Genomic DNA, 19,531 nt, shown 5'->3' on the forward strand with positions numbered 1-19,531 from the left:
CACACAATTTTGTTCAGGGTGCCCAAAACTGCTTACTTGTTTGACATTGTTGTTTATTACAGTGATACTTAATATGACTTGGATGAAGACATTTACAACAAATAATACCTGTATTGAATATTAATTTCAGTTCCCAGGGGTCTAGTGACAACATCAACTTCTGTTAATGCTGTCGCAGAGGATGCTGCTTCAGGAATCCATGTGTGCCTAAGTGACATATGAGATGTAGTTTTCGCAAAAATAAATCAAGTACTGTCTACTAGGTTGCCTGTAATATGGCCTTATTGGAGCTTTCTTCCTTAGTCAGGTCATACGTGGTAATATTAATGTTCTTAACGTGGTCTATAAAGTTTTCCACTAATTCTCTCTCCTTCTTAGTACTCTCTTACGTGGCTCACAACAGCACCTTCTTGCATTTTCCTTTAATTCTCTGGTAGAGAACATTTGGTGGCAGAACTAACTTATGAAGCTTTGGATGTATGGCCAATGTACAGACAACAGGGGTCTGCTCAACAATGTACACTCCCGGAAATTGAAATAAGAACACCGTGAATTCATTGTCCCAGGAAAAGGAAACTTTATTGACACATTCCTGGGGTCAGATACATCACATGATCACACTGACAGAACCACAGGCACATAGACACAGGCAACAGAGCATGCACAATGTCGGCACTAGTACAGAGTATATCCACCTTTCGCAGCAATGCAGGCTGCTATTCTCCCATGGAGACGATCGTAGAGATGCTGGATGTAGTCCTATGGAACGGCTTGCCATGCCATTTCCACCTGGCGCCTCAGTTGGACCAGCGTTCGTGCTGGACGTGCAGACCGCGTTAGACGACGCTTCATCCAGTCCCAAACATGCTCAATGGGGGACAGATCCGGAGATCTTGCTGGCCAGGGTAGTTGACGTACACCTTCTAGAGCACGTTGGGTGGCACGGGATACATGCGGACGTGCATTGTCCTGTTGGAACAGCAAGTTCCCTTGCCGGTCTAGGAATGGTAGAACGATGGGTTCGATGACGGTTTGGATGTACCGTGCACTATTCAGTCCCCTCGACGATCACCAGAGGTGTACGGCCAGTGTAGGAGATCGCTCCCCACACCATGATGCCGGGTGTTGGCCCTGTGTGCCTCGGTCGTATGCAGTCCTGATTGTGGCGCTCACCTGCACGGCGCCAAACACGCATACGACCATCATTGGCACCAAGGCAGAAGCGACTCTCATCGCTGAAGACGACACGTCTCCATTCGTCCCTCCATTCACGCCTGTCGCGACACCACTGGACGCGGGCTGCACGATGTTGGGGCGTGAGCGGAAGACGGCCTAACGGTGTGCAGGACCGTAGCCCAGCTTCATGGAGACGGTTGCGAATGGTCCTCGCCGATACCCCAGGAGCAACAGTGTCCCTAATTTGCTGGGAAGTGGGAGTGCAGTCCCCTACGGCACTGCGTAGGATCCTACGGTCTTGGCGTGCATCCGGGCGTCACTGCGGTCCGGTCCCAGGTCGACGGGTACGTGCACCATCCGCCGACCACTGGCGACAACATCGATGTACTGTGGAGACCTCACGCCCCACGTGTTGAGCAATTCGGTGGTACGTCCACCCAGCCTCCCGCATGCCCACTATATGCCCTCGCTCAAAGTCCGTCAACTGCACATACGGTTCACGTCCACGCTGTCGCGGCATGCTACCAGTGTTAAAGACTGCGATGGAGCTCCGTATGCCACGGCAAACTGGCTGACACTGACGGCGGCGGTGCACAAATGCTGCACAGCTAGCGCCATTCGACGGCCAACACCGCGGTTCCTGGTGTGTCCACTGTGCCGTGCGTGTGATCATTGCTTGTACAGCCCTCTCGCAGTGTCCGGAGCAAGTATGGTGGGTCTGACATACCGGTGTCAATGTGTTCTTTTTTCCATTTCCAGGAGTGTAAGTAAGTACCGACTATAGTTTTTTCCTGTCCTTCTTTCAGCTGATTTACCGAAAAATATGTTACCAGCAAAGTGGTGTTAACATCAAGAACAGTCTATGTTGCCCGTATACATACGAATCTTCAGTAGTTAGTTCTGATGGAGTGTCGGGATGGCCTTGAGTGGCTATTGATCCTCTACCTCAAATGGGTGTGAGTGCAGCAGAAGGATGCAGCCCTTGGATATCACTGCTTTTTATTTTGATCTCTGAAACCTAGCAAGTGCAAAAAAATACCCCGCGACAGCGTCTTGTGACGCAACTGCCGTCCTTACCAGCAGTAGCACGTACTGAGTGGCTACTGATGGTGCATCAGGGCCTGTGGATGCCTCGTGTGACTGAGACCATAGCAGACACGACTGCGGCTCTACTGTTGTCCTGCGGAAGTTGACCAAGCGACGGTAGGGAGAGCCAGTGCCCAAGCTCTGCATCAGAGGGTGGATGGCTATGGCTGCCTTCAATAAAATGTTCAACTGTGTGTGAAATCTTATGGGACTTAACTGTTAAGGTCATCAGTCCCTAAGCTTGCACACTACTTGACCTAAATTATCCTAAGGAAAAACACACACACACACCCATGCCGAGGGAGGACTCGAACCTCCACTGGAACCAGCCACACAGTCCATGACTACATCGTCTAATACCGTTCGGCTAATCCCGCGGCTGCGGCTGGCTTCCTCAGGGCCCAGCACTGTAGGGTTAGAGAGGGCTTACTTCAAGCCCTGGAACATGGGAAGGTGGCTGGGACCTGGTGAGTAGGGCTGCGATGGTGGCAAAGTGTAGGCTGGGTGGTCAGGCAGTAGTCGAGTGTTCGAGACCTAGTGAAGGTGTAGACCACTGCGTCATAGGTACGTCATTATCTTCACGGCATCGACTGACAAAACTGAGTTAATATGGGTTTTTAGCTGCGGTGGATAGTGCCTGAACCATGCATTGCGACTACAGGCACTGTTTGATTCATTACACTATGCGTTCATTTGAAACAATATGTTTAATTTCATTATGTGACGCCAACTCATTTGAAACAGTCCCTCTATGCTGAATAATGAAGTATAAATTGCTACAGTCAGGAGCTTAGAACTGAACACCTTGTTTAAATTATTCTTCATGTGTATATGTTTTCAATAAGGTATGGATGTGCTAATGCCGTTTTGGTAGTGAGTCAGTCTTGTCTTCACGTCTTCTGCATTCACGGCAATTTCACGCAGAAGTATTGTGTGAAAGACTGTGTTGACATTCAGTGTCGTTTCATAGCGGTCAGTGGTTATATTTGTGTTAAAATGTTACATTGTGCTCTGTTGAACAGTGTCCTAACTAGTGATTAGGCAGTAGAAGTACCTGGTCGATGGCATTCATTATTGAGTTATAAGCCTACTTGGAGGCTGATTTTATTCCAAAGCATGTTCCTGTTCTCCATAATTTATTTTGTAAACGCGCTATCGGCATAGACATCTCTTAGCAGATCGGACTCTGTAATCTGACTGTTAGACGACGTTTCCTGGAGCTGTTACGCTACATGTATCGGTTGTAAGGCTAGGGAACTATGTTCTAATGTTCTAACGTAATGCGATCACCACCATTGCACATTGTAATTGTTCCCTGGTAAAAGAGTATGAGAAATTATTCCAAAGTCCTGAACCTGCAAATTTGGAACGAAAATCCAAAGATTTGTTGAATCTGATACCAGGCAAAATGGAGATCAAAGTAGTAATCATGGGGAAAAGACATGACAAATTATTTGGTACTTTATATAAAAAACTTAAAAGTCAGACTTGTAGTAGAGACTCTAGAACATAGGTTGATAATGAAAACTAAAGTCGGTTCTAACATTTCAGCGGTTTTTGTGAGCCAGTTACTGGGGTTGTTAACAATCTAGAGAAGAATGGAATCTTACAAAAATATGGCAGAGAGGTGGAAATATTTGAAAGAGTTAAAAGATAAAATGGAATTTGGGCTAAAAGATATTACATTACATTTATCGTTTTCCATGGATCCCTTGGAGAGAGGTCTCTGGGACGTGGAAAGAGTCAATTATTATTTTTTAAGGGGAGCTCTGAACAAATTAGAAGAGAGTAAACAAACCACTGAAAAACTGAATTTTAATCTGTAAGAAAAATATGAGAATAAAAATTAGCGTATTACAGGAAACACTGATAAAAAATTGTAATATTTTACAATTGAAGTAAATGAAGTAGTTGAAGGGATAAAGTAGGCATCAGGGACAGCCAGACAGAATTGTAAATTTCATTAAAAGGAAGGAAATAAATCCTGTGTATTACTTAAAAGCCCCAGTTTCTCTACAGAACAATGAAATATAATGGGGTCAAGATTTTTTTTGAATATCTAATCCCTTGTGGCGGGAAAACGGAAGAACTGGAGTACACTACAACAGGGGTGGTAGCGTGATTAGGGAACTCGAAGAAGAAAGTACAGTGCATTGAGTAGCAATGAGGTCACAAAAAGTAACTGTAGCGGAGAACTATTTATCCAACTTCGAGTTTAACCCAAAGGGAACTTTATATCTTGCAGCTTTTATTAATGAGTTATGAGGCTGATTCATAATATTTTTTATCTGCATTAAGGTTTGAAAATCCATGAAGTCAAGATCGCACACGATGATCTCTTTTTACAAAATAACAATCTATGTTACAAAATGATACAAATACTGATTGTGTCAGTTTCTAAGATGTAGCGGCATAACGCCCTTCTTTTATGACCATCGTTCAACTACATTGGCCATGAACGTTGAAAAGTTGTTTTTAATTCTGTCATCTATGGATGTTGTCATTGTAAGAAAGATTTTTAGGATGTGCGAAGCTGTAATGGTACCAACACTAATCAAGAATGTTTTATGATCTGAAGATGGCTAGAGTGTTTGTCGAAGCCAGAAATCAATCCAAATAAAGAGTTCACGTGGAATTTTGACTTCGTGTGGTTTTTATCCCAAAAATGAATAAAAATGACAACAGTTCACGTATCTCCTGATTAACAATGTCAAAAAACTTAATTCATAAAAGACGAATAAAAAACTTAGAGAAAGAAGGGCTCTACTGAAGGTATGGAAGAGCAAATGTACCAGAGACGTATGCAAGTTCTTAAGAATCTGCGAAAGGATTTTTAAAGTATTGATATGAAGAGAAACAGGGTGTAAAATTTTTTTACTGTTTTACTTCTTGTTGGACAAATAATATCAGAAAGTACGTAAGTCCTAGCAAAGTCTTTATGAAAACAGTAATTAATAGACTGTGTAGAAATCAGTAGTTGAATCCAGTAGAGAGCAGTCAGCTTGCAGTAGCGTGTTACAAGCATGCGTCAACTGTCTTTGCTTGAACGATCTGTGTGTGGATCATGACCTGACGCGAACGTCAGTAACGGAAATTCTTAACTTGTAGTTTAAGATGATTTTACATCTGGTTCTTACATGTGGTTGCCATTACCCCTAGCAAAGGTAGTGGAACCTAGTGCTGCTAACCCAGTAACAGTTTTGGTATACACTTCTGGCCATTAAAATTGCTACACCAAGAAGAAATGCAGATGACAAACAGGTATTCATTGGACAAATATATTATACTAGAACTGACATGTGATAACCTCGGCATTGAGTCAAACAGAGCTTGGATGGCATGTACAGGTACAGCTGCCCATGCAGCTTCTACACGATGCCACAGTTCATCAAGAGTTGTGACTGGCGTAGTGTGACGAGCTAGTTGCTCGGCCACCATTGACCAGACGTATTCAGTTGGTGAGAAATCTGGACAATGTGTTGGCCAGGGCAGCAGTCGAACATTTTCTGTATCCAGAAAGGCCCGTACAGGACCTGCAACATACGGTCGTGCATTTTCCTTCTGACATGTAGGGTTTCGCAGGGATCGAATGAAGGGTAGAGCCACGGGTCGTAACACATCTGAAATGTAACGTCCACTGTTCGAAGTGCCGTCAATGCGAACAAGAGGAGACCCAGACTTGTAACCAATGGCACCCCATACCATCACGCCGGGTGATACGCCAGTATGGCGACGACGAATACACGCTTCCAATGTGCGTTCAACGCGATGTCGCCAAACACGGATGCGACCTTCATGTTGCTGTAAACAGGACCTGGATTCATCCGAAAAAATGACGTTTTGCCATTCGTGCACCCTGGTTCGTCGTTGAATACACCATCGCAGGCGCTCCTGTCTGTGATGCAGCGTCAAGAGTAACCAGAGCCAAGGTCTCCGAGTTGATAGTCCATGCTGCTGCAAACGTCGTCGAACTGTTCGTGCAGATGGCTGTTGTCTTGCAAATGTCGCCATCTGTAGACTGAGGGATCGAGACGTGGCTGCACGATCCGTTACAGACATGCGGATAAGATGCCTGTCATGTCGACTGCTAGTGATACGAGGCCGTTGGGATCCAACACGGCGTTCCGTATTACCCTCCTGAACCCACCGATTCCATATTGTGCTAACAGTCATTGGATCTCGACCAAACAGAGCAGCAATGTCTCGATACCATAAACCGCAATCGCGATAGGCTATAATCTGACCTATATCAAAGTCGGAAACGTGATGGTACGTATTTATCCTCCTTATACAAGGTATCACAACAACGTTTCACCAGGCTACGCCGGTCAGCTGCTGTTTGTGTATGACAAATCGATTGGAAACTTTCCACATATGAGTTCATTGTAGGTGTCGCCACCGGCGCCAACGTTGTGTGAATGCTCTGAAAAGCTAAACATTAGCATATCACAGCATCTTCTTCCTGTCGGTTAAATTTCGCGTCTGTAGCAGGTCATCTTCGTGGTGTAGCAATTTTAATGGCCAGTAGTTTATTTTAGCTATTGTTTTTGGTCATAAAGTGATGTGGCCATCGTAGAGTGAGCTATCACTCACTTCTGTTGTCAAGGTCTTTATATGTGCTTTCGAAGAGCTAGCAGTATGTTGGTAGAACGTCCTTGCAATTTCTCGACATTGTTCTTTCAGTCGCCGTACGTCAGCTAGAAGGTGCGGCTCTCGCTATCAATAGTCTAGAGGCATGTAGAGTGCTAGTCTCAAAAATTCTGTCCTGAATTCTTTGCAGCTGTAGGATATAGGTTTCGGTAGCATTGCCCCAAGCAAATGTTGCATACTTGAGTGTTGAAGCATTTGTAGACAGCGATACCGACATGGTACAATGTGGATTGGGAACTGGATATATGTCCCTGAGTCGTCTAAGGGCCATGCCTCATACTTCTACTATGTATTGACGTCACGTTAGATGTCTGTCCAGTTTGACGCCAAGGTATCAGGCAGGTGACACCGTTTTTATGGGTGTTACTCTGACGGTGACGAGAGGTAGAGCTGCTGTTCCTGCCCAGTTAGTAGTGATGATGGCCTGTGTCTTGTTTGGTTTGAAAGCTAGCCTCCAGTTTGTCGCTCAGACGCCGAGTTGATTTATCGTCGTCTGAAGTAGCCGCCACAGTATTTGTATATTGAGGCCCTTGGTGCACAAGTCTGTGTCATTAGCGGACAAGGCCAGCTTCGCCCGTGCTTTTGTGAACATGTCTGCTGTATACAACGTATAAAGGATCGTGCTGTACACTGCTGTACACTGGCGGTGACGGGACGATGTGTTGACACACCGTCGGCAGCAGGTACGTGGAAGTTACGTCAATTCACATACACTCCTGGAAATTGAAAAAAGAACACATTGACACCGGTGTGTCAGACCCACCATACTTGCTCCGGACACTGCAAGAGGGCTGTACAAGCAATGATCATACGCACGGCACAGCGGACACACCAGGAACCGCGGTGTTGGCCGTCGAATGGCGCTAGCTGCGCAGCATTTGTGCACCGCCGCCGTCAGTGTCAGCCAGTTTGCCGTGGCATACGGAGCTCCATCGCAGTCTTTCACACTGGTAGCATGCCGCGACAGCGTGGACGTGAACCGTATGTGCAGTTGACGGACTTTGAGCGAGGGCGTATAGTGGGCATGCGGGAGGCCGGGTGGACGTACCACCGAATTGCTCAACACGTGGGGCGTGAGGTCTCCACAGTACATCGATGTTGTCGCCAGTGGTCGGCGGAAGATGCACGTGCCCGTCGACCTGGGACCGCACCGCAGTGACGCCCGGATGCACGCCAAGACCGTAGGATCCTACGCAGTGCCGTAGGGGACTGCACAGCCACTTCCCAGCAAATTAGGGACACTGTTGCTCCTGGGGTATCGGCGAGGACCATTCGCAACCGTCTCCATGAAGCTGGGCTATGGTCCTGCACACCGTTAGGCCGTCTTCCGCTCACGCCCCAACATCGTGCAGCCCGCGTCCAGTGGTGTCGCGACAGGCGTGAATGGAGGGACGAATGGAGACGTGTCGTCTTCAGCGATGAGAGTCGCTTCTGCCTTGGTGCCAATGATGGTCGTATGCGTGTTTGGCGCTGTGCAGGTGAGCGCCACAATCAGGACTGCATACGACCGAGGCACACAGGGCGAACATCCGGCATCATGGTGTGGGGAGCGATCTCCTACACTGGCCGTACACCTCTGGTGATCGTCGAGGGGACACTGAATAGTGCACGGTACATCCAAACCGTCATCGAACCCATCGTTCTACCATTCCTAGACCGGCAAGGGAACTTGCTGTTCCAACAGGACAATGCACATCCGCATGTATCCCGTGCCACCCAACGTGCTCTAGAAGGTGTACGTCAACTACCCTGGCCAGCAAGATCTCCGGATCTGTCCCCCATTGAGCATGTTTGGGACTGGATGAAGCGTCGTCTCACGCGGTCTGCACGTCCAACACGAACGCTGGTCCAACTGAGGCGCCAGGTGGAAATGGCATGGCAAGCCGTTCCACAGGACTACATCCAGCATCTCTACGATCGTCTCCATGGGAGAATAGCAGCCTGCATTGCTGCGAAAGGTGGATATACACTGTACTAGTGCCAACATTGTGCATGCTCTGTTGCCTGTGTCTATGTGCCTGTGGTTCTGTCAGTGTGATCATGTGATGTATCTAACCCCAGGAATGTGTCAATAAAGTTTCCCCTTCCTGGGACAATAAATTCACGGTGTTCTTATTTCAATTTCCGGGAGTGTAGTTATGCAGTAGTCTCGCGTTTGGTGTTGGGGCTCAAACACAGTAGCCTTTTCGGAACCCGAACTGGACGACTGGTAAAATGTTTTCTGCTTCCATACGAACGAGAAGGCGTCACAGGAAGAAACGCTCGAAAACCATGGACACTCCATAGGGAAGGCTTATCAGTCGACAACTTTTCGGAGAGCGGGTTTCTATTCCAGGCGTGAGGATGGCCACGATCTCTGTGTGCTTCCGCAGTTCAGAGAAGTTGTCAGTTCTCATCATTGTGTTGAATACGTCCGTCAAGTGGTCAACAGCCGGCGGTAGCAGTGGAGCAGCTTGTTGTCGTAGATGAGGTCCGCCTTCCTTGGTGCGAGGCGGTGATACTGACAGCAGACCTCTTCAGCAGTAACTGACCTTAAGTATTCTTTATCTACGTGTTCTCCCAGGAATCGGGAAAGCATTTTGTGAGCCACATTGACATGTGCTTGGTCCATTATTGGATCATCGATTGGCTGGAAATTATTCGCATTGGGCTCGCTGAGCAATACGTGTTGTTTTGTCGAGTAAGCGACTTGTCTCCTTCCCGACGAAGCCGTCGCTGAGTCTTAGAGTGGAACCTCTATTGGCGTATTTCTCGGTGCATGTGGTTGAGCAGACGCTTCGTTGTGGGATTTCTAACGATCTGCCATTTACAACAAATGCTATTGTCTTCGGTAATTTCGGCATGAATGTGTATGCAGTTGCTGCTGTGCCTCTTCCGACGAGGAGGACTGAGTCCAAGACGCTGCAGTGCTGTGTCAATCCCTTCTTCTGATGCCTCGAAAAAACTGCGAGATCCGCCGAGAGATGTTCTTGAAATTGTTCTCAGCTGGTGTTCTTCGTGTCAATGCCTCTTTTTGGGATGACGTTGCTTAATTATTTGGAGAGGAGGATGAAATTTGTATCTTTGTAATTCATAAGGAGAGGAAGATGTAGCAGAAGACAGTAAAATAGAGATGAAGAAACTGAATGCTGTTAGGAAAAAAGGCTTAAGATTCACACGTACTAGGGTTGCCCAGAAAGTAATGCACCGCAATTTTTTTTTCTTAGTGGAAAACAATGCTACGAATGCGAAACTTTACGTGTGTATTATTTGAAGTCTTCTGAGTGAGCGCGCCTAGTTTCCGTAACTTCCGACAGATAACGTAGCTGCAGGATAGCTTCAAAATGGCGACTGTAGGTCGTGTACGTAACAAGTAACGTGTCACCATTGAATTTCCCACTGCAGAGAAAGAAAGTGTGGGGAATATTCACAAACGCTTGTGAAAAGTCTAGGAGCATCTGCTGTCGACAGAAGTACAGTTTGTCCCTGGGCACGGAGAGTGAGGTCATCAGAAGGCGGTTCGGCGGAGCTCCACGATTTGCAGCAGTCGGGGATCGCATTACGATGAATATTTGTGTCGCTGAGGCCAAAAAAATAATGAGATTAAGAAATACAAATGGATCCTGAGACACAAGAGAATACATTATAGAAATGGGTATAAACACTAAAGAGGTGGAGGAGGTACGAACAGGAAATAGGAACCAGGGAAGCAATAAACCATTTTGGTCGTTCGTGTAGATTAGTGTAGGATTTGCTCATCTACATATTAAATGTGAACATGAATATACTGGTATTTCGGTCCGGTACCGTACTTTGAGAACGAGGTATGAATAGGTGGAATGAGTGAAATAGTGAATAAGTATTTTGGGAATTACCCACCGTTTATGAAAAGTCAATAACATAAGGCTGAAAAATTTGAAAAAAATAGTGTACAGAATATACATAATATAATTTCAAAAAATTAAGTAGAAGAAAAAAAAGAAAAAAAGTGAGTCGCAAATATAGATGGGAAGAGAAATCACTGTATTTGTTACCAGAGTATACTGATTTAAATCACCAAATGTCCCGTTTGATGACACAGCCCATACTGAATTACTGCATAGCAGTTGTGTTGATGCTAAAGCGTGTTTACGCTCCGCAGAATCTATTTCGTGAACGTGTTACTGGTGTAGAGGGCTGTTATTGGAGCAGACTCAGGACTGTGAGTGTTAGGTAAGGTTTCTAAAGGTCGTTTCACTACAAACCTTCATAAGCGTAAAATGTAGTGTGGCTAGCGTAACACAGATGTAGATTATAACTTATGATTAACAGTGCACTACAGGTAGCATAAATAATAAACGTAATAATAACAATAATAATAAACATTAAATAAATTCAATACTCACGCTGATACTTGCAAAAATTTCATTTCAGCCCCCTGAACGGGGCTGAAATCTTTTCTCTTTATTACCCGGTTTCATTACCATACAGTAGAACTAGAGTACCCATTATCTTATAGAAAAGAAATGAATATTTTTGCGGTAAGTGACGAAATAGAAGAACGTAACCGAAACTTGAAGGAACAGCTGGAACGAATGGAGAAACAAGGATTCCTGATGGCGTTGTAAAACAAACCAAAACGAAAGAGGGGCATGGGACGGCCAGTTAACAAAGGAAACTGAGGCCAAAGCAATTCAATAGGCCTAATTTGTAGAAGGCAATAGAAGAAAAAGAAGGTGGAGACTAATGCTGCTTTCATTCCTTCAACAAGATCTATAACTATAAAAACTGATTCCTCGACACTTTTGTCATTATTTAAAACGTATTTCTCTGACATGCCATTATACTACGCTACTGCAAATACATTTGGAATTAATGACGTTTCACTTTTAGGTCTGCTGGCTTGACAGATATGGGGTACGATGAATGTAACCCCTAGTTGCGGTGTCTCTTTTGTGGACAGTCACTAAATAATCCAACCATGTACCACAGTCCACTCGAAGTTTCTATTTTTTTAAAAAATAAATAGTGATAGACTGTTGCCCACATCTGTCAAATACTCGGGGTCGAATCAACACAGCAAGCATTCCGCTGCATAGTTAAGTATCAAGAATGGCTTAAAACTTGACCTTGCATTCTGCAGGAGATGAACGAAAGTTATTGTTAGGTCCAGGTGGGATTAAACAGTCAAGTACTAAATCAGTCAAGTGTTATGTATAGATGTTGCTTCCAAAGAGTCCTCCCAGAACTGCGATGACGTGTCTTCTTTGTTTGGGCAGATGGTGGCAGTGCCGGCGGTGACTGCCTGGGCGGTCTGTCCGCTGCTGTCCCGAATCGTCACGAAGACCGACCAGGAGCAGATGGAGGCTCAGTGCCAGCTGCCGGTGCCAGTCTGGCTCCCAGCTGACATCTACAGTTCGCCAACATTTGAATTTTTGTATGTCGTCCAATCTTTCTCTGTTCTGGTTGCAACTGAGTCCTGTCTCAGCATAGACATCTTCTTTGTTCATATGATGCTGATGGTGGCAGCCGAGTTAGAAGTTCTGAACGACAATCTTTCTGCAATGGAACACATAAATTTGGAAATGTTGACAACTGAAGGAGAAGGATTTATTTCGGGATATAAAAGAAAAGACCGACGATTATCAGTAATTACCAGTGGCCAGTCCCTTGGTGAACAGACATTGACAGAGAAAGCTGCACATGAGTGGCTTCATCAACAACTAGTCAAGAATGTGCTTCATCATCAGGCAATCCTAAGGTTAGCAGTGCAGATATCATGTATAACACACGCTGCTGAAGTTCTCATAGCCTTTTTCTTTCATTTTTGCTTCTGATCGCTCATTTTGGTGTGCATACTAAACCAAAACGAAAAAATGATAGCTACGTTTTAGTTCCTTTGTGTGAGAGGACTGCCTCTGAGACTAAATAATAGCTTGTATTCTTGTTTACCACATCCATTGCCACAAGGAACATATGGAACTCTAAGACAATTACAGACATGAAATCAATTTCAGAGAACTTGTATCACATGATAAACAAAACACAGGAACATTAAGGAAGCAACCAAATTCTAAAAACCTCCAATGAACAATCTAAAAGCTTGAGAAGAAATATTACTTTTATCATGGGAGTGCATAAATTTGCCTGACACTGGAAATTTAAGGTGATGATTAAGATAAACATACATTAAGCAAATACAAACTTAAGTCTGACTTGTGATCAACTCAAAATAAAATTGATAGAAGAGATTCTACAATAAGATAATTTATTTGAGTGTATATGATGACTCACAATGCTAGTTAATTATATATAAAATATTATATAGCAAAAAAAGTTAATATGAGCAAATACAAAAAATAACACTATTTTATCAAATTTCATGGAACCTTCCATAAAAAGATTAACTTACCTTACTGATAGCTTACAGCTTCAGATGAGGAGACAGGGGCCTTAATTTCTGCAAAATCAATGGTATATTCCAAGACTGTAATTTAAATGATTCAGGTCCCAAAAACTACAATGAGTAATGCAAAGCGTACATTCTCTTTAATTTACATAACATAATTGTCATACTTTACAGCGCTACCACCGACAATTTCCTCAAAAAACAAATTCACACCTATCATAACTCTTCTTCAGGTGCAACACACTCGCAATTAACTCGCTACTGACTAACTCTAAACAAAACATGCAAATTGATGTGTGGTACATACTGCTGCAGTTACATATTTTACATCGATTATTTCCTGTGTTGTACATGTATTTTACATAATTAGAGTTTTAAAAGATAGAACTAGTTTTGTATTGACACAATGTTTCGAAAAAGGCTTTAAAAGTTAAGAAATTACAAGCTTTACAAAACACTGGGCTCTCACCCTGAGACCCACTTTGTTTAACGAATATTATATAACTTTTTTAAAAACATCAAGGACTATCTGATGACATAAATCAAACCATGTGTGACTATCTTTTCACAAAAAAATAAAACAAACTACAATTACATAGTTAAATGGGAAATCATACTACGAGAAAGCTGACCAAAGTATAAAGCTTTGTTCATAAATACAAAAACAAAATTACATTTACGTAGTAAAGTGAAAACTCGTAAGTCCCTCAAAACGTATTTCTGCATTTTAAATCTTTATATATCAATTTTTACAAAACATCTTTGCAACGTTATGGTAGACCCAGATAAACCATGTAACTGTAATACGTGTTTTGAAGGCCAATTTTACTAGAAATAAGATACAGAAAAAGTACTGCTTATTTATAATGCTAATATTGTACATAATTTTACGATCCATTTTTTTTAGCAAAAACCTTAGTTTACTTGGTTATGCAGTGCGTTTCGTTTAGTAATTTATTGCTTGCTTAACTGTGAAAATGAAAAGAAACTTTAACAGTTAGCCTAGTGTTTCGCTGATGCAAGTCGAACACGTGCAATGCTCTTTGCTTTAACAAAGTAGTGAGTAAGTTATCCGTGCAGTAGGCCACTGCACACAAAGACATCACCGAGATAGTGAAAGGAATCAATTGGGATTAAAACCCGTTATATTTGTTTTTTAATGAGTCACCCAGCCAGGACAAGACGTAGGACACGTAAAATGTTTTCGAAAATAGAGTCAAGATAAAGTTAACAGTTATTTAATTGCTCTGATAATTGACATAAATCACAATGAGATTAACAGACAGAAAAGTTCTTTGTAGTAAAATTAAATTTCAAAATGACGCTGGCATAGTGGTAGGTACCGAAATCTGTGGAACACTGTACGAGGCTGGCCCAACAAGGTCAGCTTATCTGACAGCTCGCGTAATCAGAGTCAGCTTTACAATAAGAATCCACAAATATAACCAACATAAGCAATACAAGTCCAGTGAGAATATAAGGAAGTAACGAACTGCACAGAATATGGCTCGCGCTACCGGAATTGCGCTAGTTACAATCCTTAATACAGATACACTCCTGGAAATTGAAATAAGAACACCGTGAATTCATTGTCCCAGGAAGGGGAAACTTTATTGACACATTCCTGGGGTCAGATACATCACATGATCACACTGACAGAACCACAGGCACATAGACACAGGCAATAGAGCATGCACAATGTCGGCACTAGTACAGAGTATATCCACCTTTCGCAGCAATGCAGGCTGCTATTCTCCCATGGAGACGATCGTAGAGATGCTGGATGTAGTCCTATGGAACGGCTTGCCATGCCATTTCCACCTGGCGCCTCAGTTGGACCAGCGTTCGTGCTGGACGTGCAGACCGCGTGAGACGACGCTTCATCCAGTCCCAAACATGCTCAATGGGGGACAGATCCGGAGATCTTGCTGGCCAGGGTAGTTGACTTACACCTTCTAGAGCACGTTGGGTGGCACAGGATACATGCGGATGTGCATTGTCCTGTTGGAACAGCAAGTTCCCTTGCCGGTCTAGGAATGGTAGAAACATGGGTTCGATGACGGTTTGGATGTACCGTGCACTATTCAGTGTCCCCTCGACGATCACCAGAGGTGTACGGCCAGTGTAGGAGATCGCTCCCCACACCATGATGCCGGGTGTTGGCCCTGTGTGCCTCGGTCGTATGCAGTCCTGATTGTGGCGCTCACCTGCACGGCGCCAAACACGCATACGACCATCATTGGCACCAAGGCAGAAGCGACTCTCATCGCTGAAGACGACACGTCTCCATTCGTCCCTCCATTCACGCCTGTCGCGACACCACTGGAGGCGGGCTGCACGACGTTGGGCCTAACGGTGTGCGGGACCATAGCCCAGCTTCATGGAGACGGTTGCGAATGGTCCTCGCCGATACCCCAGGAGCAACAGTGTCCCTAATTTGCTGGGAAGTGGCGGTGCGGTCCCCTACGGCACTGCGTAGGATCCTACGGTCTTGGCGTGCATCCGTGCGTCGCTGCGGTCCGGTCCCAGGTCGACGGGCACGTGCACCTTCCGCCGACCACTGGCGACAACATCGATGTACTGTGGAGACCTCATGCCTCATGTGTTGAGCAATTCGGCGGTACGTCCACCCGGCCTCCCGCATGCCCACTATACGCCCTCGCTCAAAGTCCGTCAACTGCACATACGGTTCACGTCCACGCTGTCACGGCATGCTACCAGTGTTAAAGACTGCGATGGAGCTCCGTATGCCACGGCAAACTGGCTGACACTGACGGCGGCGGTGCACAAATGCTGTGCAGCTAGCCCCATTCGACGGCCAACACCGCGGTTCCTGGTGTGTCCGCTGTGCTGTGCGTGTGATCATTGCTTGTACAGCCCTCTCGCAGTGTCCGGAGCAAGTATGGTGGGTCTGACACACCGGTGTTAATGTGTTCTTTTTTCCATTTCCAGGAGTGTACCTTGCCCCGACAAGCCCCAATGGCTTCTCTCTGCTTTCTAAAAACTCTACACGGGAGGAACCGGGGTGAGGGCTGTTGCCAATGGATCGGTCGGAAATTGATGCTAATGTCATAAAAAAGCAGGGAAACAGCATGGAACTTTGTTTTGGTACAAGTTACATTTTTGAAGACGAAGTTGGCACTCGGCTGGAGCAGTGTCTTCATGACTGGTCAACTTACAATTTTGTCCAGGGCGACGCAATACTATTGACTGGACCAAATTTTTATAGAGAACGCTACAGACTCTGCCACAATGGCGAGTTGGGCGTTTGAAGTCACGCAGGAAAAAGGAAAAGAAAAAGATAAATGAGTTTCAGCGACTGTTTTTCTGCCGACAACTGAGGCTATAGAGATACTTCCGGCAGCACGACACCTACTATGGCTTCCGTCTCAGATACACTGCTCCAATAAACTCACTAGAAAACTGCGAATTAGCCGCAGAAAACAAGATAATATTGCCTAGCGATATGTGATAGTAACGTCGCATTGTGACAGTAACATCACAAACCGTTTAACCGACCGCGCTGAGTAGTGATACTTTCATTTTTGTAATTACGTGTTTCATAAGCGTTAGTGTCGTCTGATCCCAGTAGGACACAGTAGTGTAGCCAGTTGTACCTATTACTGTTGCCTCAGTTCTTAAGACTAGCATACGAGACAGTTATAGTTAGTTTTAACTCTTCAGGTTTTATTAGATTCACTTAATGGTAAAATATTCATACGGCATGTATATGGCTCACTGTTGAAAGTACAATGTAGTCAGTAACAACCACCTCATCTGTCCCTGTACAGCGCATGAATGCTTAGAAGAAAGGGCTACTTGCTACTGGGAGCTGCAGTGTTCTGTGGATGAAGGAAATACAATTCTGATTTTTAAAATGTTACCCCAAGACATCGGCACGCAAGGAATATCAAAGTGACATCAATATTCAGATGGTTAGCAGTTCACTGTAAGTGTCCAAAATAAGCAGGAGCAGTGTCATTTACATTCTGCATATAAGCAGAAAAGGTTAGGCAGCCTGCTCAGCATTCAGAACTCGCAAATGAATGTTTTTCTTTGTGAGAAGCTTATGCAGGCCTCCTGTACGAAGGAGAAACGTCCACCAGTGTCTTTCGGAATTCGACAGCAGCACCGTGGCCTATCGAGGTTGAGTGTTGAGACCTGTCTCTGAGGTATTCAACGAGATAATGTAAGACCGCAAGGTGCTCGTGCTGTCCTCGATACAGAAAGTTTTGACCGTTGCCTTGGTCAGGACGTTTCTCCACGTTTATCACCTTCTGATGAATTACGGATTGTCACTGAAATAGCATGGAATGAGATACCGGTGTTCGTCATTCGACTCGATGACAATTGGGATTAGTGCAGTTACTGCGAGAGGTGGTTTCTCTGTGTAACTCACACGCTATGTACTGCATATTACCTAGAACTTGAATCGTGTGTTCTTCCTACCATATATTAGCACTATTTGCTATCCTCCCCAACGTCGCAGCTTAATCCCAAGCTGTGAACTTGACGTCGCTTGTGATGCTGATAACATGCAATATACATGCTTGTGGGACGGTTACGAGAGAGAGAAAGGCTATGCCTCAAATGGCAGAGAACGAGTAACTAACAACAGCTGACTTGGAGCACAGTTTTTGTAATATGGGCGTAACTGTGTTCCTAGACGAAGGCAAGAGAATAGTTTGTATCTTACAACAATGGGAATAAAATGAGTACTGGTACCAGAAGTAAAAAATACAAAAGTAAATACTCCACGTCCCCCCACACTTACACATTATAAAAAGAAATCGAAGTAGTTGAGTATGGGTGTACTTCTTGCTCAAAGCTGATTCTAAATGGTGGCACAGATATTGATATTACATTTAACAATAAATTTATTGTTTATTGCAATTTTTACAAAAATTCTCTGTTACAATTTAGAAGACAAGTTGCAGAACAATTGATGTCCAAGACGAATTTTGGAAATGGAAAGAGATCACATAAAGTAAGTTTACACACATTATCAAGGCAGAGTCCCAGGGTCATGAAAGAAGCTAAGAAGAGTAAGGGGAACAACTTCTCTCTGCCTGAGGATTTTGCGGCACATTTATGTAGGCCATAAAACAGTGTATTACCGACAACATAGCTCCGTAATATTTACCAGCAATATAGCTACCTATTTTAATTGCAGGCACATGTTCGGCTAAATTGCCGGCTACTGTTTCCCGGCAATGTTTCCAGCAATACATTTTTGCCTCGGTAATATATACAGGAGCCGCACTAGGGCCGCGGAATGGAGGAAAGCGAGCTACGAAAATTGAGAGCGGCTCTCCTGCATTTTTGTTCCATAAGCGAAAAAGTTTGCAAGAAAAGTAGAACTCAGACTCCGTGGATTCTTTTTTTTTTAAGTGAGCGAACTCCTTCCAAAACTATTGCTGAATTCATACCTTTTACAAAATGCTAAAACATTTTTTGAATATATCCTTTAAAAGGAATTCGTCCGGGAGTTGTTACCAGTGCCAATGTGAAAGACTGTAGTCTCGTTATATTTGCGATCACCCTTTAGTTTATGGGTACCGGTTAATCATACAGATGTTCAACATACCTATTACAACTACAAATTTCATCGATATACCTCTTGATACCAGACGTCTCATTAAAGGAATTCATTAGACTGATATGAAGTAAGTCAAATCTTTATGTTAATGCTGTCTTGTGATTCACCGGTAACGGTTCACCAGTAAAGTGAAAGAAATATGAATTTCATCAGTGAAATACATCTACGGCAAGAGATATGGGATGCGAAAAGTAATGGGCACAAAGACTCAACAAAAAAGTTTTGGAATGTTGTGAGAATGTTCTTTTTCAGGTTGCATTCTCTGTATATATTACGTACTTTCTGTGTACTCGAAACAATCTCGGCAACATGTGGACGGTCTACTCTTGCGATTTCCATATTTCTGGAGACCTGAAACAGACATTCGTTGCCCTCGATTGCTTCGGATGAAGAGGTACACGAGCCCACGGTGGTACGGATGTATTATCAGTTTTGGGTATTACTTTTGAAATCCTTGTTTTCCATCTATGTCGTTTTCGAAACTCCCTGGCAGATGAAAACTGTGTGCCGGACCGAGACTCGAACTCGGGATCTTTGCCTTTCGCGGGCAAGTGCCCTACCACCTGAGCTACCCAAGTACTACTCACGCACCGTCCTCACAGCTTTACTTCTGCCAGTATCTCGTCTTCTACCTTCCAAACTTCACAGAAGCT

General features: G+C 44.3%; 1 protein-coding gene across 1 annotated transcript in view; it reads left to right on the top strand.

Moving 5' to 3' along the window:
• Nucleotides 1-19,531, top strand: part of LOC126354967 (odorant receptor Or1-like) — a 65,966-nt gene that overhangs the window by 20,514 nt on the left and 25,921 nt on the right. The window contains exon 3 of the mRNA XM_050005053.1: nucleotides 12,150-12,631. Coding sequence (XP_049861010.1) covers nucleotides 12,150-12,631 — 482 coding nt within the window. The remainder of the gene's footprint in view (nucleotides 1-12,149; nucleotides 12,632-19,531) is intronic.

This window comes from Schistocerca gregaria, chromosome 1 (genome assembly GCF_023897955.1).
Source record: "Schistocerca gregaria isolate iqSchGreg1 chromosome 1, iqSchGreg1.2, whole genome shotgun sequence".
In the NCBI taxonomy this organism is placed as follows: Eukaryota; Metazoa; Arthropoda; class Insecta; order Orthoptera; family Acrididae; genus Schistocerca; species Schistocerca gregaria.